General features: G+C 42.2%; 1 protein-coding gene across 1 annotated transcript in view; it reads left to right on the forward strand.

Moving 5' to 3' along the window:
- DERA (deoxyribose-phosphate aldolase) overlaps positions 1-24,364 on the forward strand; it is a gene marked incomplete at both ends in the record, with an annotated part of 64,071 nt that overhangs the window by 12,991 nt on the left and 26,716 nt on the right. Inside the window, 4 exons of the mRNA XM_082006742.1 lie at positions 519-666; positions 2,388-2,483; positions 3,851-3,985; positions 20,374-20,502. Of these exons, the coding sequence (XP_081862868.1) occupies positions 519-666; positions 2,388-2,483; positions 3,851-3,985; positions 20,374-20,502 (508 nt within the window). The remainder of the gene's footprint in view (positions 1-518; positions 667-2,387; positions 2,484-3,850; positions 3,986-20,373; positions 20,503-24,364) is intronic.

Genomic DNA, 24,364 nt, shown 5'->3' on the forward strand with positions numbered 1-24,364 from the left:
GACTCATCTGGTTACTGGCAACCGCAAGCCTGTGCTCCTCTTGAAGCATGCGTATAATTTCTTGTGCGTACAAGCCTTAAACATACAGACATACCCTACAGAATGGAGCATATTATAACAGCGATGTGCCTCACATAGGTGATGTTTTTATCTTTGTCTTACAGAATTAAATTTGAAACAGGATACTTTTTGTCCAGGTAAAAATGTCCGATTCTTTCAGAGTCCCATTTGGTAGTTAGTTTTTGTGCCTAAAATTGGAATTTGATCCTTTGATTCTGAGAGGGCGGACTTTCGATTGAAATCCTTTCTGTACCATTATATACTGCTCAAGACGTGAACAAATATCTGCCAGCCCTGTCTGTCATAAACCACTCTTTGCATGTCCTCTATGTTACATCCCATACGTTTCCTCATTCTTAGAGTAAGAGCCAGGCTTCTCATTCCTGCATCTTCTAACTCATTTTGGCTTTGGAAATGTAAACTGAAATACTATATTCCTTGGTTCACTCCCTTTGTAGGCTGCTTGGCTGCTGAAAGCTGTCACCTGCATAGACCTTACCACTCTTTCAGGCGATGATACTCCTTCAAATGTTCACAGACTGTGTTTTAAAGCAAAGCATCCCATCAGAGAGGATCTGCTGAAAGCCTTGGACATGCATGATAAAGGTATGATAGTTTTTGTTGTGCATATTTTGTAGAGCAAATGTCTACATTTCCTCATTATTTTTTCAATTTTCAGAAAGGTGTAAAAATTGCCTCTTCTTTCTATAATGGAAGCAGCTATAGTAGGCAGTGCTGCAGAACTAATAGTTGTGAGAGAACAAACTAGGTCCTATATGGTGGTATTCAAAGCAACTGTCTTAAGTTCTAACTGCAAAATACCTATTCCTTTGAGTTAATATAAGAACACAGGGAGAAAAAAATCCATTCTCAGTTTGGCAATTAAAGTGAACCACGGTCTCAGGCGACACTGTAAGTTATGATACGTGTGAGCAAATTCGATGTGGAAGCCACAAGTGTGTGACATCAGTATATGTCTTTTAATAACAGTGCACTAAGGTGAAACTAATTGAGTATTCTGTTAATCTGCTGATGTCCTTAGTAAATTGGAGAGGGGGGGAGTGTTCATGTGACTCCTTTGGATTTCATGCTTAGCTGCTGTTTCTGTATATAACTACCGAGCCTGCCACTTTGCCTGTCAGAAAAGATGCATTCCACAGTCCTAAGCATGTTATTTTTCCTTCAGAAAACATGTGTTACCTGCTTGTTTCAGTAGTTAAGATAGGAAATGGAAGTCAGGAAGACAGGAAATCTTTTTGCAGCCCAGTCTACTTTAAGGAATCAGTCCTGTAGTGAGTATATGCAGCTAGGTACATGTGACGTATACACACACACGCACACACACAGCATTCCTAGCTAAGTCAACAGAGTTGAAGAGGTGGAAGGCAGCCCTTAAGAACTAGTGGTAATACATTCATTGACGTGGCTCAAGCAGGCTCCGTCTGAAGTCCCAATGTTACACGCAAGACTGAACACAATAAAACTTTAGAGCAAATTGAGACTGTCAATATAACTATCAATAAAACCTCTTTATATCTGAGCAGCGTTTCTGAATTTTTCCAGATGACATCACTGATGTGTCAGTGAATACCATTTGACTTTTGTTCTCTCATGTTGGCCTTATGATGATCTAATAAAAAGAAAATCCCAGTGACGTTTGGGGCATGCTTTTACTATTGAAATATTTCAGTTTTACACAGGCATTCGTCCACTAATTGAAGTCATATGATATAGAACCGAAGGGGAATCAGGCCTCTGGTTTTATGCCATACACATAACATATCAAAAATTAGTCATCTTTTTAAAACTTAGATTTATGGACTCTTCAGACAGTTAAAGTATTGAATGTGTGGTCATTTATCTGAGACTTTGAGAGGATAGCATTTTGACTAGAAATGCAGTAGGACTGCATTAACATAAAGACTGCTCAGTTGCTGCTGGCCTCAGTCTGGCTCAACAAGTAAGGAGAGAGCTTGGCAGTGCGGTTTGTCTTGCAGTAATTTGCTGACTAAGCATGTCTTAACTGTACGTGTTGGCATTAAACAGTGAATCTGTCAATAAAAATCTTGGCATTTTAGCTCCTGCTAATGCAAACTTGCTCCCAGGTTCAGGTGAAGGAACATGAGGGAGGTAACAGTATGGAGAATTACCTGAACCGTTTGAGCAATATAACAGACATTGCTAGTGTAGGTGCTTAAGATCTTTGTGAGAATGCAGAAGTGGGAGGTGAGAAAATGCACACATGCTCATAATATGGATTGCACTCGAGAAGGTGGAAATCTATATATGGAATCTACATATGGAAAAGTGAACTGTGGCTTTTGCAGGTATTACTGTCGGAGCGGTTTGTGTATATCCTGCAAGAGTCACCGATGCTGTTAATGCCCTAAAGGCTGCTGGTTGTAACATACCAGTAGCTTCAGGTAACCTTTATTCAAAAATATTTAATTAAACATTTTGATGCTATGAAATATGTAGAAAAATATAGAAGTTTGGAATTGCTTTTATTTCAGAGAGTAAGGTGAAAAGGTAGCAGGTGAAAGGAAGGGAATGGAGGGGAGGACTTCCTTCTGATATAATCTTTTGTTTTCTTTCAACTTCAAGTTTATAAGGAATGCCAAGTCTGTTTTACTGGAATCTCTTCAAAGAAGTCCTTAAGATGTATCAGTGTTTTCCTCACCCGAATAGAAGAAATTTAGATAGTGTGCTGGACAAAGTTTCAGTAGACACTAAGTAGATGATGATGATGATAATGATAATAATGATAACAGCAGCAGCAACAACAACAATAATAATAATTATAATGATAATAATACTGCAATATGAGCTTTAGGAGTTCTAATACAATTTTTTTTCCCCTATCAGTTCTTTGGCTTTTATGTATAATCCTACAAGCTGAATTCAACGAAGCTGTGTGCAGAGGGAAGGGTTATTGCCTGCTGAGCAGCCTGCAGGTTCAGGACTTGTACTTACAAGTCTAATAGTGCCAGCTCTTCTCCAGTCACCACACATGAGAGACAAGTCTTGAATCTACAATAAGCAACAGAGAGAATCAAAGAATTATGCAGGTTGGAAGGGAGCTCTGGATGTCATCTGGTCCATCCTTCTGCTCAAAGCAGGGGCTAACTTTGAAGTTAGATCTGGTGTTTAATGCTAAGATCAATTTTTCTGTTGTTTTTTGTTGTTGTTTCATTGTTGTGTAGGGGAAAAAATACATAATAAATGCATTTATATGTCAGAGAGAAAAAGGATCTCTGAGAAAGACATTATTTTTTCCATTTCAAAAATTATCTTTGGGCTTTGTACTTAAACATCATAAATGTAATCTTAAGTAGACCTCATTGAAAGCAATTTCTACTATATTGTGATTTAGCTGTTAAACATATTACTAGGATTTCACTTGAAACACTACTTAAAAGAACTGGGGAGTATTAAAAGTGTGTTTATTGCTTCATATATGAGTTCACTCCTTCTTTGCCCAATTGTGGTGGAAGCAATAGATATTGTGCTTTCCTATGTAGGCTGCTTTGGAAAAATTTAAGTCCTGTGAAAGACACCTTTTCACAAGATGCACTTAGTATCTTGGTGGACATTGGTTCTTGAGGGAAGATCTAATGCTTCTTGTGGATGAAGACAGGGTAGGATGAGTTACCTTTAGATTTTTTTGCATCATGGTAGGGATAAAAAAATAATAACTTTCAAACTCTTGGGTGTATTAGAGGTATATGCAATTTTATGGTCAATTTATAAAACATTTTTTTCCCTCTACCCGCATCCCCCTTCTTGCTAGTGGCTGCTGGGTTTCCTTCTGGACAAACTCCTCTAGAAACCAAACTGGCCGAAATAAAGCTAGCTGTGGAATATGGTGCCAGAGAGATTGACATTGTCATTAGCAGGAGTCTGGTGCTGACTGGCCAGTGGGAAGGTAAGTACCCACACTTTGGCAAGGAACCTAAACCTCTGTATATGCATGTGTATGCTCTGTCTTTTTCTCTTCTCCAAGTCTCCACATCAGTCTGTGAAGAATTTCGTCCCTTCCCTAAAAGTAAACTGATAATCTGGAGCACTGAACTAAATAAAAACTATTTAACTATTTAATTATTCCCACAACATCCTCCTAGAGAAGCTGGCAGCTCATGGCTTACACAGGTGTACCCTTCAGTGGGTAAAAAACTGCCTGGACAGCCGAGCCCAGAGCATTGTGGTGAACGGAGTTAAATCCAGTTGGTGGCCAGTCACAAGTGGTGTTCCCCAGGGCTCAGTGTTGGGGCCAGTTTTATTCAATAACTTCATTGATGATCTGGTTGAGGAGATTGAGTGCTCCCTCAGTAAGTTTGCAGATGACACCAAGTTGGGCCAGAGTACTGATTTGCTTGAGGGTAGGAGGGCTCTGCAGAGGGATCTGGACAGGCTGGATCGATGGGCCGAAGTCAACTGTATGAGGTTTAATACGGCCAAGTGTTGGGTCCTGCACTTCGGCCACAACAACCCCATGCAACATTACAGGCTTGGGGAGGAGTGGCTGGAGAGCTGCCCGGCGGAAAGGGACCTGGGGGTGCTGGTTGACAGCCGGCTGAACATGAGCCAGCAGTGTGCCCAGGTGGCCAAGAAAGCCAACAGCATCCTGGCCTGTGTCAGAAATAGTGTGGCCAGCAGGAGCAGGGAAGTGATCGTGCCCCTGTACTCGGCACTGGTGAGGCCGCACCTTGAATACTGTGTTCAGTTTTGGGCCCCTCACTACAAGAAGGATGTTGAGGTGCTGGAGCGTGTCCAGAGAAGAGCAACGAAGCTGGTGAGGGGTCTGGAGCACATGTCTTATGAGGAGCGGCTGAGGGAACTGGGGTTGTTTAGTCTGGAGAAGAGGAGGCTGAGGGGAGACCTCATCGTTCTCTACAACCACCTGAAAGGGGGTTGTGGTGAGGTGGGTGTTGGTCTCTTCTCCCAAGTAACTAGTGATAGAACGAGAGGAAATGGCCTCAAGTTGCGCCAGGGTAGGTTTAGATTGGATATTAGGAAAAACTTATTTACTGAGAGAGTGGTCAAGCATTGGAACAGGCTGCCCAGGGAGGTGGTGGAGTCACCATCTCTGGAGGCGTTCAAAGAACGTGTGGATGTGGCACTTCAGGACATGGTTTAGTGGCATGGTGGCGTTGGGTTAACGGTTGGACTTGATGATCTTGAAGGTCTTTTCCAACCTTGATGACTCTGTGATTCTATGATTCTAACTAATTTATGACAAATGGTTGCATTTTTTGAAAAGAATGCTGTTACAAGTCCTGTCAGGCTGGGCATGCAAAATGACTTTGTGTTTTGAAAGTTCAGGTCTATTCCTTCATTGCCTTTAGAGGATTTTGTGTATGGGATTAAGAAAGTAGCAAGTGAAATGGAAGTGAATGCTTAATTATTTGAACAGTTTTGTTAAAAGCCCCGAGGGGTTGCTAATGTAGATGATACCTTGTTAAATATACATGTTTCAATTCTTGACAAAAATATGTGTTTTAAATTGTTTTCTTTTTCCTGAAAGTTGAGGGTACAAATTGACTGTTCATATTATTATTGATGAAGTTGTGTCTGTAGACTACTACTAATTAGTAAGAACAATAATGCTGAAGATGTTTTTTTGCTCTAATTGCCTCCTTAATGTACTGTGAATGGTTTGCCTTAAGTGCTGACAATGCTCCTATAACTGATCTGTGTGTGAAGGTAAACACATCATTGTCTTGGAATGAATTTTCCATTTAGTTGTATAATGCAATGCCATAATAGCCTGTTTGCTTTGTTTGGTTAAGGAAAACAATCATCATGGTAATAGATCATATTTTCTGATTTTGGCCTTCCTTCAGTTAGCAGTTAGAATTGAACCAGAAGCCCACATGCTTCTGCATCTGTGTCTTCAGGACTGAGATCCTGGTTTCCACTTGCTGTAACGTCTTGGCCTCTTTTGTAGTATTTACCATCTCCATCCTTTTGCTCTTAAATATATGCAGCTTTACAAATGTTTGACTTGTTGAGGATGGGAATTGTTGCAGACATTTGTTTCTTTCAAAGTGTCTATTTTAAGTTCAGGTATGGCCTCAGAAATTGCTGGAACATGCATGGAGACTGGGAGATTGAGAGTTTTAAATAAGGCTCAATGATGGATCAAGTTCTATACCAGGCAGGCAGCAAGACTATACGCACACCTTCCTATGCTGTATCTTTGTTAGGGTCTACACTATGATCTACAAAGCAGGTACCCCCTCCAGGACCTGTGCTTCTGCTGGGAAGATGTACTGGTCTTGGATACAAAGTGAGCTGACTCAGGGATCTGTCACTAAGACTAAAAATACACCACTAAACTGGGCTTGAGCAGCAACTTGTGAAAATTGAGTCTGTCTTGTAGCAATTTCTGACATAACTGTGGCAACTGTGCGTCAGACTACATGGTACAAGCCACTGTCAAGTGCAAGTTGCGTAGAGCAGAGATCAGAAAGTTAGTGCATGTAGGCAATTGCAAATGCAGGCTCGAGGTTATGTTGCCTGGGATTACATGAAGGAGAACTCAGAGGAGAAATACAGGGATAGTTTCAGAGAGAAAGTTTGTATCGGTGATTGAAATGAACTGGACATACATTGTTAGGTTTTTCTATATGGGAAAAGAATTGGATTTTGTGATCACAAGTTACAGGGGAGGAGCACACAGACACAGCAATGATGGATGTAGTATAAAGCTGTCAGTTTACTAAATAAGTAAATTAGGGATGACTTTTGATTTGGTATGCATATTCTTTTATCCAGAGATGAAGTCATGACAAGGTTGAAAGCCATCCTTTTTTTGGAACTGGTTAGTTTACTTTTTTTTTTACAGAGGGCAGAATTGAAATTATTTCCAAATATTTCCTGAAGGTTTATTCATGAACATGAATCTGTGTATGGCACATATTTACATGGTCTTGAAGGTCTCAGGAGCAGAATTTACTTGCCATCCAGATAATGATGCTACAGGGTGAAAAATTATAATATTTAACTTTCCTGACTAAAAAAAAAAATACTTCAATAGGTGATCTGAATATTTTGGTGAAAATCTAGTGTTCTGACTTCCTAGTCAGCTTTCAATAGATGTGTGTTACCTGTGTGAACGGGCAGGTTTCCACCTCTATCTAATGATTAGATGCGATACACAACAATGTACAAAGTATGTTTAAGGAAGCTAGAAGAAGGGATGAAGTCTTATTTAGGATGGATCCCTATATTACATGAAATTGAAAAGTCTAGTGCAGTAACTATGCCTGTGTTCAAGGTGCTTCATCAACTAAAGCTGCCTTGCAGTTATGACAGAACCTCTGCTTATGCTTATAACACTAATACATTTTTATCGTTATTTTCTCATGCTGCCTGTGTTCATAACTTCAGGAGTTATTGACAAAAATATGTATGTGGTAGAGTGCTTTTTTCTTACCGTTCATATATTTTTAGCTTCTAGTCTGTGCAATAACTGCAACCACCATGATAGAATAGTGTTGCTTTGTGATTTGTTTCAAAGGCTTGTTTGGTTATTAAATATTTTAGTGTATGTCCAATTACGTCAAGTTCTTTTAAAGCAGTTCTTAAATATTGTTGGAGCTCTTTATGACACTCAGACTATGTTTTCTAGATCTTTATGATGTAATTGTTAAGATCTTTTTAATAGCAGTGAACATGAAAGCAGCTTTATTGGACAGCTCATTTACGTTGGAAGATAACATTAAATGAGACTTCAGTTTATGAACTCATATACCTTTTACAACCTATTGGCTTTTAAAGCAAGACTACTTTACAATAGTTTACTTAACCATTGTCTTGTATCACTTGACAAAGTATGGATTAAGCTTAAAAATCACAATTTAGATACTGTCTTTAGGCACAGAATGTGGAGCCTATATGTAGAAAGTGATGAAGTTGACCAACAAATTGTTGAAAGAAACTGGATTGATTTATTTTTCTTTTTTTTTCTTTCCTGTTATCAATGAATATGTTGGAGATGCTATACCTTCTGAAGCTGTTTGGGGTGTTGTAATGTTACTTCTCATTCCACAGCTTTTAGCAGACACCTGGATATACTACACTGTCAGCGGCTTCAGAGCAGACGATGAGTTAACAATATCTCTATGTCAGTTGAATTTTCCTACAAGAAAAGCAAAAAAAACAAGTATGCCCCAAGAAGCTTGAATATGGCTGCATCCATGAAATACATTAGGTATAACCTCATTATGAAAGCTGCCTTTCGATTCTGTTAACAAATATTCAACTGTGAGTTTAGAGACTTTGTTCAGGGATTGGGGCCCCCTTTTGTGCTACATACAAAACAGCGCAGAGAAAATACAATCCCCACTCCAGAGGCTTGGAAAAGACTCCGCATGTTGTTCAGAAATATTGTAATTGGATTTATCATTTTCTAGATTTGCGAGCTTACTTAGGATCTCAAAGTCTAGTTGCACAATTTCTGTCTTATATTGTCAGCAGCAGCTCAGACTCCTGAAGCCAAGCTCTGTTTTGAGTTTCGTGTGAATCAGTGGAGCCTGGAGTTGCACATATGTGGCTAGAGCAGAACTGAAACAGTTGCGTTGTGCTGATAGCCTTGTGCATGTCATTTTGTTAACAAACTGCCATTAATGTGCAAGACAGAAGGGATTCCAGCTCATTTTCCAGTTTCCCATCATGATTACCTTGATCTTTTGGTCTAACAGAAATTGAAACATCTTCCCTCCTTGTCTCAGTTTCTACCCTTAACATCAGTCAATGTGACTGATTGGATAAAAACAACAAATAAGCTGAATTTAAAAAAAAAAAAAAAAGAAGAAAAAGTGTTTTTATCACCACATTTTTGGAGAAGAGCTGTTTCATAAAAATTTAAACTGTGTTTTTTTCCCCTTAATATTTTCATTTCCTGTGTAGGAGATATGGATTATCCCTTTTATTTTATGATTTTCAGGACAAATGTATTAGACCAAAGCAAAAGATCATCTAGACAATCTAGGGAGGATTATAGCCAGCAGTAATTGTCAGCGATGTTTGCTTGAGAAATGTGTAGAGGGAGGAACATTTTCTTTGGTGTATTTAATAGCTGCTAAAAATCCAATGTAATGTAGTGAATAGTTAGAATTTTAGGAAAACTACAAAAAAAGACACTGTCCAGCACTTGTCTTTTACAACAGTGAAATTAAAACTACAGCTATGAAAGGTTTTTTTTTTCCTATAAAATCCAAATTTTTCTGACTTCTATAAATGCATCCAATAAAAGCAGATCTAAAGTACATGAAAGCAATAGGGTATCTGAAGTGGGTGCAAAGCAGAAGACTTCTTATGTCACATCATTTTAACAGCTAAGTCAGTGGAGCTAATACAGATGATATCAGTGAACATCTGGCTCCAAATATATTCTATATAGATTGACTTGCTTTGGGGTTTTTTTTGGTGTTTTTTTTTTTCTTTTTTTCCCTCCGACTTCTTTTAGAATGGATACTCTTGGTGCTGTGTTCAAGATGCTACACAGTACTGGCTCTTTCCTTTGAGAGCTCTTGATTTTCTTTTCCTTGTTTTTAGCAGTCAGAAGGAGAGTCTTTTGCAACCTCCTCATGGTGGTCTTAGCTCACAGTTGAAAATACACCTGCAGGGTTTTCTGTGATAGAAGATTTTCCCAAAATCTTTGTGCCACTCCTGCTAGCCAGAGAAGCTCTGCCTGCTGTGTCAGTTACTGGTGTTCTGCACAGGTTACAGATATTTCCAGAACCACAGCTTCCAGCTCTGCTCCTGCTACTGATCGGCTTGGTAGAACTGAGTAGTTAAGCGATGGGCTTTTTGGCAACACAGGCTGTCCCAGAAGCAGCCCAGGGCCCCTGAAACACTGAGTGCATTTTCAAGTGTGATTAACTCCACCCATACTTTAGCCATTTGCCAGGAAGTTTCAGGACAATCGAGTTATTTGTGCCTTGATTTAAATCCGACTGAAACTTCTTTTTTGTTTTTGAAAGGAGTAGGAGTTTTTGCACTTGTTCTGTATCAAAGCAGTCCCTTCTTGCACTGGGACTGGAGTGCTCTGGTTAATTTTCCCTGTCCCAGGGGTAGTTGCATTTCTATTTGTGCTTTTACTGTAGAGTTGAGAATGTCCTATGAATGCCAGCTATTGTCTGCAATAATTTGTCTCTGAATAAAGAGCGGTATTTATTACCTACACACCTGCCCCATTAAAGTATGCCCATTTTTCCACCACCTCAGCTAACCTGACAGGCACGATCATTGAAGATGCTCAGTTGTTCCTGTCCGTGGGTTGATGCGTGCTGTCAGACAGTGAGGCTGTTCAAATGATTTTGGCACTAATTGCATATAAAAGTACCTTCCAACAATAGGGAGGATGCTGTAGCTGTGCTACTAACTCCAGTGAACAACAGCTATGAACATATAATTTCTTTTCATGGAATCCGACCTAAATGTACATTTTGTTGATTTTATTTTGACATTTTTGGTGGCATATCCTAAAGGCAGAGGAAACTCGAGTCTTTTCTTCTTGTTACCGAAACTAGAAGAACATGAAAGCTGCTTTCTCTGGCTTTCCAAAAGCTTCAGGAAAGAGTCACTCCACAAAAAGAGACTGTGTTTGGATGTAACATGAGCAGTGTTATCAAATGCACAAGAAGATAGCACAGGTTCTTTGTATTTCCTTTTTGAGTCTCAATTTGATGTAGGTTTCTGGAGTATCATCAATTGATCAATAAAACATGTTAGGCTGCATGCTAGTACTGATTAATTCACATCTTTGGTACACAGTAAGAAACAAGGTGAAGCCTGGTGTCTATAAAAGGGACTTGCTAAGTGCATTAGCCAGTTATCAACTAATGTGTGTAGCACATCTCAGAGGACCACCCCAGCGATCGCAGCCCCCCTCGCCTGGTGTGCCGATGGCATCAATAGAATGTGGCGGCATCGCGGGTGGAAAGGAGGTCCAGCTGTACAGCAGCTGGCAAACTCTACTGTATGTTTCCAGGTCTCGCTTGAGGGCTGAGGGGAAAAGAAAGCTAGTATTGCTGAAAAAATTTAGTCTTCATAGACATATCCTGAACTTTTTTAGCAAGAAAGATCAGTTAAAAGCTGTATTTTAGCCTTCCATAAAAGAACTTTTCGATTATGTGTTTGAAAATTGAGTACAATTTGTGAAAAGGACTCTCTTGCAAAGGATCCTCTTTGCTTATTTTGTGTCTTTTTTTTTTTAAATTCAAATTCCAGAAATGGTGGCTGTACACTGTAAGAGCTGCTTTTCTCTCCACACTGGAGGAGTCTTAAATATCCCCAAGTGGCCAGCTTCTAACAGCTATGTTTTGATAATTTATAGCTCTTTTAGTCTCCCTAAGTTTAAAATTTTGTGGGAGGACTGCTGAATTTTACCAAAAAGGGTGGGAGGATTTTCCTGTGCTCCCCATGTTGTGTTACCTGACCAGGTCCACAAGTTCTAGCCTTTCTACAGTCGGTTATGTCCAAATTTATTCCAGTCCTTACTGAGTCTGAAAATATAAAACTGTTAGAATGTTAAGCATGCCTCTGGCCATGACACGTCATAAATCCAAAAGCAGGAGTTTGTGAGGGGCTGTTCTGCTCTGGACAATGTCCACGAGCAGCCAGATGCTGGCCTGTCCTCCTTGTCCTTGCTTCTCCCTGACTGCAGCTGGTGGCCGGCTGGTTGAGTGGCAGTTCACTGAGAAGCAGTCAGCAGGTGGGATGTGTGCTGGTTTGTCTTTGGGGACACGCTGACTGCTTGGAGATGAGAGCTAAGGAGAGCTGTAGGTCAGAAGACAGACTGATAGCAAGAGGCCCTCCAAAGGCAGTGGACTTCTCTGTTGGGAGGAGGGGGCAACTCCAGGGCAAGGTTTGCTTTTTGTTTTCCCAGTGGTGTGAAGATACAGAGATAACGTTCTGCTTTATCTCCCTTCTAAAAGGCTTTATGTAGGTCGGTCCTGCTGTGTGTGGCAGTGTGAGCGGCAGTGCCTGTGTATCTAACAGTGGCTCATGACAAACCTCCTTCCTGAACTCCAAGCCGGCTTCCTCAGTGAGCATGGGCACCAGAAGCAAGGGTCCAGTCAGCACACCAAGTTCCCCTGATGTTGCCAACCTCTGGGGTTGCCTAGGGAATTGCCATGGTACAGACTCGTTGCACATTAGCTGCATTCCACCCTGCTTCAGTGCTGCTCTTAGAATGTGAATATAAGGTCGATTTCCAGCACGATGATCGGGTATATGGTATATACCAAAGCATTGCATATTGTCAGCACAAAAGCTGTGGCTTTGTTGTCGGTAGGGCTGTAGGTGAAGTTAACTAGGTACCACCAGGACTGGAATTCTTTCTTGAATTCAGTAGCGTTGTCCCAAATTACTTTCTGAATTTCGGCGGGCAAGATGCTTTCTTCACCTTCTCGTATAATTGCAGCTGCCGTTAATTGCAGCTGCCATTGATTGCATCCACAGCTGAGCTTGGATGCAACTAAGGGCTAGAGAATATTACTTTGGGTTTGATCAAGTGCATCCACAATCGACTGGTGGTCCTTCTCATTCACTTTTCCCCACTGAGGCAACAGATTTGACAGAAGCCATTGGTTACCTCCCAGGGTTCAAAAAGAAGATTGTAAGGGGTGTTTCAATTTGTTTAAATCACTGGTTACTGCAGTCAATTTATTGGCAAGTACCTCAGCATCTATACTGTTTAAGACACCTAATCCCGTTCCCAAGATACCAGTTGCATCTCTCTTTGATCGTCTTGGAGAAACGAGAGTCCGTCCACATAACCATACTGACTATCCTGCGTAAGATGGACTCAAGAATGGTGAGCAGGTAGGTTTAATTGTGGAGATACTTGTTTGCATTGATAATTCCACCCGCTTGAGGGAATATGATGGATTAAACAACACTTGTTATTGACCTGTGTTTTTAATTATGTAAGGACCAATGTTGAAGATGTAGGGAGTTAGGCTAATAGGAGGTCGAGGTGTTACATTTTCCAGATCTGATATGGGCAGAGGTTTCATGTCCATTCAATTGGCACAGATGTTTTATCAATCATAAATTCAAACAACAAGTTTGTACCTCTGTAACCCCATATATACAGTACACAATTACAGGTTTGGTAAAGGTAAAGTTGTACCAACAGTCTGAATTTGGTTCAGTTATTTTGTAACACTCAGTGTTACAGTTCTGTGATCTAGTAGAGTCAGTATGATATGCTTTAATTTCGGTTGGCCTATGGTAAATAGACCCAGTAATCACTTGGCAGCCAATCTGTATTTATTGTCCTGGAGTGGCTTGGAGTATAGCCATCTGGAGGGAGTTATTCCAACCCCATTCTTCTCTCAAGTATGTTTCATCATCATGTATAACTACGATAGAGAGATCTAAATCCTTTTTGTTTTGTGGTGTTCCAGTGCTTGAAGTGTTTCTTAACAAGGCGTGGTCTCAGGGATTATCACCAGATATGTCCCTAACTCCATATAATAAAGTGTTTTCTGTGGGGTCACTGACAAGTGATTCAGGTAGAGTATATAGAACTAGGTTGGCTGGTGTGGTGGGGTCAGGTTCAGTCCCATATTGTGCTGCCACCAGAAACAAACCACGATAACAGGTTTAACCGGAGTGAAGTTGTGCCAACAATCCCATTTGGTGGTGGCACAATACCCTGTGGTTGTTGGGTTTGAGGAGGTTGAAAAGATACAGGTGCCCTTTTCATGTGTGGATCCATTGATCATTCTGCACCCTACTTGGATTTCCTCTCCTGTTTTTCCCCTCCGGGATGGGAGTTCTCTGCCCTGGCTCCACTCATGTTTTTGAAACACCTTGGCCCCATGCGTGACTACAGTAGCTAAAGTTAAGTTTTCCTGGATGATCTGTGTTCCCACAATTTCATTATACTTGACATAAGCTTGGGACCATGGCCATTTCGGGTCTTTCGAACTACAAGTTAAGAGAAATTGTATTAAAATTAAGGCAAGATGCCACATCACTAATTCCGTCCGTTGGGTTAGGGTCCCATGTTGTTCATTCAGAATTCCTGTGAACACAAAAGAAAGAAAATATACTCGGTCTTACTTAACCGGCAGGGTTAAAAAGAGGGTGAAGTCCACCGAGTGCTGATCCGGTGTACTTTTCCTGAACAATCTTTGGCTTCCCATGCATAGGGGTTTTTGGGGGTGGTCAGTACCATTCATACTGGTCCAATTTGAGGCATTTTCACCAATACAGGTTGTCCAGTGTAGAATCCTGTAGAATGTTCTTCGAATTTGACATGAACCTTTGGGGCAATTGTATTGGCAGTTGTGCAGAAGGCTTTTATTTTGGGGCAGCTATTGCCACTCCATCTGTTATTCAGTTGGTAGATGACATTGTATAATCGCAAGTGCCACCGTCGTTCATGAGTTTTGGCAAAATGCTTAACCAGTCCATTGGTGTGTTCAACAATGCCATTAGCCTGAGGATAGTAGGGAGTGTGGAACACCCGCCGAATCCCTTCTTCTTTGGCCCAGTCTTGTACCACTGTAGCAGAAAAGTGTGAAGCATTATCACTCTGAATTTCTTCTGGAATGGGAAGTGTGCTGAACCATCTTTTAACGCCCTTCAATGTGTTTTTCCCAGTAGCTGATGTAAAGTCAGCAGCTAAGGTGAGGCCAGATATAACTTCCACTCCCACCAGAATATATTTTTTCACTTCTGATGGTTGCAATGGACTGATACAATCTGCCAGGATTTCCACAATGTCTTTTTGTCCCGAATGTGCAGGGGAGGCGCCTTACTCGGGTGGTCTCTGTTAAGTTGTGAATGACATTGTGAACAGGCAGTCACTACTTGCTCCCATAGCTTAAGTGACACAGGCCATCCTCAGGCTATGCCTTCTCAATACAAATCTGCCCGTCCGGTGTGACCACGCTTGTGGTGTAACCATTCGAGTAGGTGTTCCCTTTGCTGGTCCTCATTCACAACCTCAATTTGTTGCAGCCAGGTCAGTCTGTCTACCTGTTGGTTGAACTGAGCAGTGATAGAATTTGAATGGTCATGTCCTTTCACCCAACCAATGTGTAACACCCTTTGTGTTCCTATCTCCAGCAGTTGTTTCCAACTATCGGTTGGCCAGGCTGAGACCCTGTTCACCTGCCACCCATTAGCTGCCCGATGACCAATCCACTCATGTTTTTAGCAGCATATGAATCAGTGTAGATATGGCTAGCACCATGTTGTGCAGCTAAAAGGACTGCTCTAAGTTCTTCTGCCTGTGCATTACCTTCACCTGTTTCCATCACTCTTTCTCCAGTTTCCACTTCCAGTGCTACAGCTTTGTATTTCCACTTACTATTCTCCCTGTGAGATGATGCATCAGTAAAGCACACTCTGGTAAGATCACTGTCTTCCTTCAGAGGGGGTGCCTCTTGAATTGGAGAAGGTTTGTTAGGTACAGGTTGGAACAACAGGGTACCTTCTATATCCTTCTGTAGTTTAGATGTCTTGATACTCCCCTCAGTAACTGGCATACTTTCGTTAATGTCCTCCAGGTAGGCATACCACTTACGAACCGCGGGTTTCTGGGCGATACCGGTGAGTGGTGCTGTTCCTTTAAGGACTATGTCTAGGAGACAGAAAGGTCCCCTAATGATCACACTATGTTCTCTCCTTATTTGTTCAGCTTGTTTCACTGCCCGTTCTAGGGATAGCAGACCCTTCTCACGATCTGAATACCTGCTCTTGGTATTGTTGAAAGAGTGGGAGCTAAATTCCAGTGGTCTCTCTGGGCCCTCTGGCCCCCTTTGCCATAAGTTGCAATGAGAACCGTGTTCACTGAACCCACATTCTACATGGATAGGATCAGTTGGATGTATAGGACCAAGCTGTTGGAATACTCTCAGCTCTTTTTTCAACAATTGTAAGGCATTTGTATGCTCCTCAGTCCATTCCCATGATTTTCGCTTTCTGAGCAAGTTATATAAGGGATAAGCAATAATGGAAAAAACAGGAATATGTTTATGCCAATAACCTAAGGCTCCCAGAATTTGCTGTAATTCCTTTGCACTTGATGGATTTTGTCCCTGTTCTATTTTTTCCAGGGTGTCCTGAGGAACTGAAGCTGCTCCTTTAATCCACCAGACTCCCAGGAATTTAACTTCCTGTGCTGGTCACCGACACTTTGAGTCTGGAATTTCCAGTCCTAATTCAAGTAAAGTTCCCCGGATAGTTTCCGTGGTGTTATTTACACTCTCTTGACTTTCTCTTCCTACCAGGATATCATCGATATACTGATAAACCGTACAGCCAGATGAAACAGAAACTCCTGCTAGGACCTTAGCCAAAGCATTATGAGCTATAGTGGGGGAGTGGTTATATCCCTGCGGAAGCCGGTTAAAGGTATACTGGGTCCCTTTCCATGTGAAAGCAAATTGTTCTTTATCCTGCTCCAGGAGGGGAATCATGAAAAACATATCTTTAACATCTAAAGCAGCCACCCAGGGGTGAGCGGCTCCCTGTATCAGAGTCACTATCTCTGCGATGTCTGGAACGGCGGCAGTTAGGGGTGCAGCGTCACCCTACTGTAAAACTCCACTGCCCGGCTGGTTTCTTTACTGGTCACACTGGCGAATTGTAAGGCGAATGAGTCCTCTTAATGACATCTCCTTTTTTCCAATTCTGTTACCACCCCGTCAATCCCCGCCAGCGCTGCTGCTGGCAGCAGGTATTGCCGAACATCGGTGACTTTAGAGAGGGGTAAGGGAATAGATGTGTCCAACAGACTCAGTCTCATGGTGCCGAATTCCTTTTCCGTTCCTGCAAAACTCCACACAGCCCCATCCGGGAGTTTCCACATACGCTCGCGCAGCATGTCAAATGCTAGGATGTCAGTGTGTGCAGCACCTGCCAGTACCTCCGCCCTGGTTCACCTCTGTTCCCCGGGCAAGCAGAGGGAAACCTTGGCGGTGGGACCCTCCTTTACCACACTGTCTGTTCCTCTAAATTTAACCCTGTGTCGACCGGGGCTGATGCCCAGGGTTTGAGCTCTTTCTTGGGTGACTACTGACGTCTGGGCCCCGGTATCAGTGAGAAAATTTACCAGTATTTTCTGGGGTCCCACGGGGATGGCAATGGTACGTTCAGAGTTTTTAACGGAGAGCCACTGAATTGCTAATACCCGCAGAGCTGGGTGGCTCACTGCCCTCCCCGGGGGTAGAAGTTTTTTTGCTGGACTTCTGCCGTACCAGTTGGATCACATTCTGGTGCAGAAGGCACACTTCCCTTGTGGGTTGGGGGTGACTGAGCTGTAGGATTTTCCACAGCCAATTCATTCTTTTTGCCCAGAGATTGGATTAATGTACGGAGATCCTCTGTAGAGGCACCACGCAAAAAAATCGGAATACCCCCAAATCCAGGGCTTTACGCCACAATTCACCCCGTTGCCTGTCAGGTTTAAACTTCCAATCTGATTTATGTTTGGGGGTGTGTACTTGGTGAACTCACCAGGCATATTCTGGGGGCTTTCCACCGGACGATCCGATCCAACCCATTCAGCGTCCGTATTTATCTAGGTCTTGTCCAAAGTCGCTCCAGGTGTGTACATTAGCAATTCGACCCCGGTTCGACTGGACTGCGACCAGCATCATTGATAGTGGTTTGTATATGATCCTGGGTGTTTGCTACACACATCTTGAGACAATTGGGGAGACCATGAATGAGAAGGGTTAATCGCGCTGGGTCCACTGGGGCCAACATTGGTGATTTAAAAAACTGATTCCTGTCATACGTCGCTTGTATGCAGGCTGCTTTCTGTACTGCCTCGGCTAGATCAGAATAGCCTGTGACTTTAATTTCCATTGGTTCTCCCCCCAGCTGGGGATCTATGCCACCTGCCCAAAACGCAACCTGGGAGGTCAAGGAATGTCTATGCTTCCTTGGGTTGGTGGTTAAAAACACTCTTGACTCCCAAAAGCCTCCTGCTTCTTCCTCATTCAACATAATCCGGTCTCCTCCCTCAAGAGAAACTCACCACAAATACTCAACCTCTGGCTCTCCTGGTCACCTTGAGAATTTTTCCTGTATTTTTATTGACTCTGCTGGTGACCATGGAATTGTACGCACAGTAATGCGGACCTCATCATCGTCATCAACAATAGTCTCAGTTTTAAGCAAGGGTCGTAAGGGAACCAGTTGAGAGTCGGAATCAGAGGTTTCTCTAGTGTCCTCATCACTACTACAAAATCACACAGATCTGCTTCCAGTCTCAGGGTCTGATTTAAGCATTAACCTGCGAATCTGTGTAACTGGAGCAAAAGATGGTATTTTATCTAACAGCTGACACACCTTGTCTAATAGCTGATTAAGATTTCTATTTTGGCACACAGGGTCTTCATGTTCCTTTATAAGTTTACCCTTTTCTCTCAAAAGCCTATCCTTTTCACTCAAAAGTTTATCAACTTGGAGTCCTAATTTTTCTCCTGTCTCCCTTTCAAAAGCTAATGACGACTTCAACACCTCATTTTCTGATTTCGGAGTTGTACATTCCACATTAGAAACTGGCGTGGGAGCAAGGGCTTCCTTAGCTTCTTCTTGAGCACAAGATAAACAAGCTCCTGAAACCGCACAGATGGCACCTTTGCTTTTTCTCACTCTACCCTTTTGTGCAGCTTGACACTGCTCAGTGCACTCTATCACTTTTTCTTCATCCTTCCAAAATTGTTGGGCCCACTCCTTCCCAGCCTTGGAAGGGGCACAGTTATATTTTTGCAGCAGTTTATCCATGACAGTCCTGTCAGTTACACCAATTTTTCTGTTGCATTAAGAGGCAGAGCAATTTGGCAGAAACTGAACCCCCTTGCGATCCTCAGGTATCAGAGGGACTGAGGGCGGCTGGCCTTAGTTTCTGAGTGATGCCCAAGTCAGCGTTAGTAGTCTGGTCGCACCCAACACCTCCATTGGACTACCGTGGGTCCGGATGCACTACTAACATCACACTACCTGCTCAGCCGGGTACCACCTGAACTAGCACGGCCACACTCAAAGGTACGATCACATTCGGGGACAGCACACGTGGCTGAGTCAATCAATAGTGCGATTGATTGAAGCAACAGATGCACAAATTCTCGTAGATTGCCGGTGATAAATTCACTGTCTGCAAAGCACGTGCAAATAGATTAACTACAGCCGGGTTACACGTGCGTGCGGTAACAAAGCAACTCTAAGAGATTCCTGAGATTCCCGGGGATTCACTCGGGATAGCCGAGTGTTCGAATCTTACCCAAAGGCATCCCAATGGGGAGAAGAGAGGGTCAGCCTGTCGGCGGATCCTAAAGGTCAGGAGAACGGGGTCGTTCCTGCGATGGTATCTTCCCTGGCATCGATGGTATCTTCCCTGACATCCACCCCCTCTCAAACTGTTTTATAGTTTTACTTCCTTTTATCAAGATTGGTCCAAAATTCTCTCGCTTCGCATTTAAAGGCACAGAGTAGGAAAAACTCAGTTGCGCAAGTTCATTGAGGGGTGGTGGCACCTTGGGAGGCGGGTAACTTTTGGGATGGAGGTGTGTTTTGGTATTATAATGAGATCATAATAGGCAAAGTTCACTCTGAGTGCAGCATTTCGTCAAAAGTTGACAGACTGTTGTCCCAGGGCATCAAATGTCCAGCTTATTGATTTATACCGTCTACCTTTAGATTCCCTCGTTATCACAGCATGGCCGCGGTGTCTCCACTCCGCTCCGCCCTCCAGGCAATTTCTCTAAGAGTCAGCACACCAAGTTCCCCTGATGTTGCCAACCTCTGGGGTTGCCTAGGGAATTGCCATGGTACAGACTCGTCGCACATTAGCTGCATTCCACCCTGCTTCAGTGCTGCTCTTAGAGCGTGAATATAAGGTTGATTTCTAAGCCACCCCCAGCAATCATTCCACAGGCAGGCTAAAGGGGACAGAGAGGGTGATGACGTGGTGTGGACAGGAAAACAACTGTTCCTGGGTACTGATTCAATGTACTACCATATTTATTGCTGAAAAAGCTGCTGTAAAATCAATCTTGTCATAGCATTTTTTACTCCTGATGTATTCTTGAGTGTTTGGTATACTGTGCACATTCTTAGTTTTGAGAGAACTAACATTAATAGCTATTACGTCTGAAACTGTGTGGCATTGTTAATTACCTCCAGTCATGTAATTTATTGAACTTACAAAACTTAAGTTCTTGAGTGCTATGACTAATTGTAAGATTGGAAGTTAATCCAGAAGTGGAAATTACAGCCATACTTGAAAATGTCTCTCAGGCAACTTTGATCATTTTTACATGCTTTTATCCACAGGTCTCTACAAGGAGATCCGTCAGTGCCGTGAGGCCTGTGGAGAAGCTCATATGAAAACAATCTTGGCAACGGGTGAACTGGGGTCCCTTGCTAATGTCTACAAAGCCAGTATGATAGCTATGATGGCAGGTAAATATACATGGTTTTCTTTTTCAGCTAAGAATGTCTTTGCTATATTATTTATGAAGCCTAAAAAATTCTAGTTGCAAAAGTTGTTTCACCAATAATAGGCAAAAACTGTTACGCAGCAGTTACTGAAGTTGCAGGCGTAGTAATGCTGTCACTTGTTTTGTATAACCTCCAAAAGCAATGTGGCATGTTAAATAACACTTAAAACTGCTAAATGACAAAATTTGCAGGAACAAATAATATTTTTGTCAAACATCTACTCCTTGGTATATGTAAGAAGGACCAGATACGTTTGGGTCAGGTACACATTATCCAGGCAATTGCGATGAGCTACAGATGTCGTGTAGGTAGATGGCTCCTAAGCCTATTTTAAATGCAGGGGGAACTTCCCTGTGAAGATTCATGCTGACAGCTCTTGTTTCTGGTTTGCAATCACTTCTTCTAACTATCTGTATGAGAGCGCGATTTAGGAAACCAACTGTATTGGAAATGCAGGAAGGGGAAGAGCACCGTGCGCTCCAGCAGGCGCTGGGGTGGGGTGGGTTATAACTGGCTTTAATTGGCATACCCGAAAGCAATGGCACTCACTACCAGCAATTAATGGGTACTTCAAAAGGAGTTTGGTCTTCCCTGTCTTTGAAAGCTCGATTACATCTGACCTGATGTTTAGGAGTCTGTCTGTCTTTTGTTCCGAACCTTTCAGCTAAGAAACGCATTCCCATGAGTAGGGTTTTTAGGGGCTGCGTATAGTTTGTAGGTATTATTTTTTTGCATAGCTATAGCCATTGCAGACCCTAAATGTAACAAAGCACCCATTTGAGACCAGACTTACAGCAGTGTGTTCTCTCTGCAGCTTTGGGCCTGCTCTGGTACAATTTTCCCTATTTTAACCAAGATTTTAGGGCTGCAATTTAATACCATCTTTAAGATGCAAAAAGGTTATATTTTTTGAACTCTGTTCTAGCCACCTGCTTCTTCCACCATGCTTGAAAGAGGGCTCTTCAAGTGTATTGATAGAAAGAAGAACCACTTGAGTTTGTCTTCTAAACTTTCCCCCATTTTTGTGTTGATTTTTTTCTCCTATAAGCTCTTCAGACTTGAAATTTCTTCTTATTTTAGAGCAAGCAAAAAGTAATCCAAGTGTCTTGTTAGTATTTAAATAAATATTCAGCTTGCTGCTGACCTCATTGTCTCCTTACAAAACACTGCTTATCTACTTCAAATAGAATGGGAAGCATTTCAGGCTTTTTACATGCTCAGTTACAATGCCAATTAGTGTCATTAGATGCAGAGGATTAGTATTATGCCAGTAAATACTGGTTTTAATTAGAAGAGATGTAAGAAATACACATTTCTTGTCATTTAAACTGATGTACGAATCATTATGATCACTATTTGTAACATGGAGAAGTGAAAAATTCAGGTTGTAAAGCATTTTAACATTTTCAGAGTTTTTGCTGCTGTAGTTTTTTTGAAATACAGCAGATGGCTCTATTGTTAATGATTTTCCTTGCATAGTTATTCATTTTACAAGATACTTATCCATCTGAATGTGTCCAGCAATTTCCTTATTTCAGTCTCTTGCTTTTTCTTTGTGGGTAGGTGTAAAAATAAAAATTTATTGGTGCCCTATGTACAAGTATTGAGGGCCAGATTTTCAGACTCTGACTTGTCAGAAATGCTGAGAACCTCAAATTCCAGTTGAATTTTGGTTGATCTGCATATCTGTAGCATTGTGAGGAGAAAGTAATTTGCCACAGGAGGTTTAAATTTTAGCTTTAGTATCCATATATTTTTTCAACTGGTGCCATGATTTAAAAGAAAGAAAGAAAAAAACCCAGATGATCCTCTGGGTATGGCAGGCCCTGGCAACTTTTATTTGAAGATTAAAAAGCAACAGCTCTGATTAAACTTGACTCTGGTCAAGCTCTAGCTTTGTACGGGGAGATTAGTTACACAGTGTATTGAATTGAACTGCAAAACTGGCTTTAGAAGTCTTTGCTGCTGCTGGCCGATTGCTCCTGTTCTTTACACAAACATTCGCTGCTCCTTCAGCTGTGCTATTAGAAGTGCTCATCATGCTGCATCCTAAACTGAATTTTCAAAGTAATGCAGTTGACAATTACTCAAGAAAAGGAGTAACTAGTTTGTTATGGGTTTGGTTGTTTGGTTTTTTTTTGATTGGTTGGCAATATTTTTTTAAGTGGTCACCACTTCAGCAATCTGGTTTACAGCCCCGCCTTGCATGTGATGCTGTCAGTGCAACTGAGGACACGGTGTGCAGTTCTTAAACTGTTTTCACTTCACAGTGCATGTTGTAAGCCTGTTATGTAGGGAGCACAAAATCCTGGTCTTACAGATGTTTCCGTTGCCATTGCTGAGCATTCACACATTTGACCTCGGTCCTGAAGCACCGAACCACTAGGCATGTTGCAACATGCATATGAAATACATGTATTATTTCCCGTGTGTCTCATTTGTGAGACTCAGAAGGTTGAGAGAGTAACACAATGCTGTTGTGTTACTCTCAGTAGCTCCGTGGTTAAAAAGCTTGCTTGAGGTGTCTGGGATTTGGTCTCTCTGACTGAGGTTCTTCTCCCACACAAGGGTCAATTTTACTGTGTATTTCCCATTAAGGATCTCAGTCCCTCCCGGTGAAGTTGCTCTGCTTTTACACAAAGCGGTTAAGCGAGCAGGGAATAGAACCCAGATGTCTCCTCTCCCAAATAACTTTCCAAACGTATAGTCTTCCTTGTGCTGGCTTGAGGAATTACTGGTGTATGCTGGGAACCACAGCATGCTACACTTAGTCTGATTCAGCTGTCAGGTGGGGACTCAGCCACTGGATGTGAGGCCAGCTGCACAGATCGCTGACTTGAAAAGGGGTGGTAAAAGGCCAAAAAATGTGCACCTCTGCATGGACAGGGACCTTAATAGAACAGTAAGGGCCGTGCTCAGGCTGGGGTGGTGTGCCTGTGCACTTTTATATGCAAAGCAGATTGCGTTGGCCGCTTCTGTAGGCAAACATCTGTACTCTGAATCACAGCCCTTGCAGGACTCACTGTACGCCAGCAAGTGAGGCTGAGCCCAGTAAGGTGTGCAGATCCCAGCAGTGCGCTGGAGGTAGCAGCCAGCTGTAGAAATGGTGCTTCGCACAACATGCCTGTGTACGAGATGTTAATGCTTGCACCTGCAAGAACTTGGGAAGAAGTGTTGCTTCACCGTGAGGTATGTGAATAATATGGCTCTATTTGAAGCAGTTGTTCTTGCCTCCTCCTGTGGCTGAAATCGTATCTCCAAAGTACCATGACGGCTCTTTCTTCCTTCTCTAGCACAGTACCTAAGGGGAAAGACATCAGAGTGGGAGCAGGCACCCAGTTCTCTTAAATTCTTTTAACCATACCTTTACAGACTTGACTGACATGCAATAAATGCTTCTGGAATATTTAAGAACCTATTTCTGAGTGAAAGAGGCTGTCAGCCCTCTAAGGACAGTGACTCACCTGGCAAGAATAATCTTTGCAGTGCTACTAAGGAGGACATGATGGCAGGTAGGATTGCACATCAGTGGCTCTGTGTCACTACCAAAGGAGCACATTGTTTTCAGAAAGCTGACCAAGAGAAAATCTCAGCATTGAATCAGGGAATTTTTGGTCATTGGTATATAAAGTCCACAGCCATTTCTTGAGCTTCTTGAAGTCTTGGTGGTGGTTTCAGTACATGAGCTCCTCAAGGGGAACTGACTACAACATTGACTCTACCAGACAGCTTCCAGACAATGAGTAGAGCAAACTAAGTAGTGGTTTTCACTGTCTGGTGTATACTTGTGTGAGTCACATCCATTTCTACATGAGACACTCAA

The sequence above is a fragment of the Phaethon aethereus genome (genome assembly GCF_964289735.1).
Source record: "Phaethon aethereus genome assembly, chromosome: 1".
In the NCBI taxonomy this organism is placed as follows: domain Eukaryota; kingdom Metazoa; phylum Chordata; class Aves; order Phaethontiformes; family Phaethontidae; genus Phaethon; species Phaethon aethereus.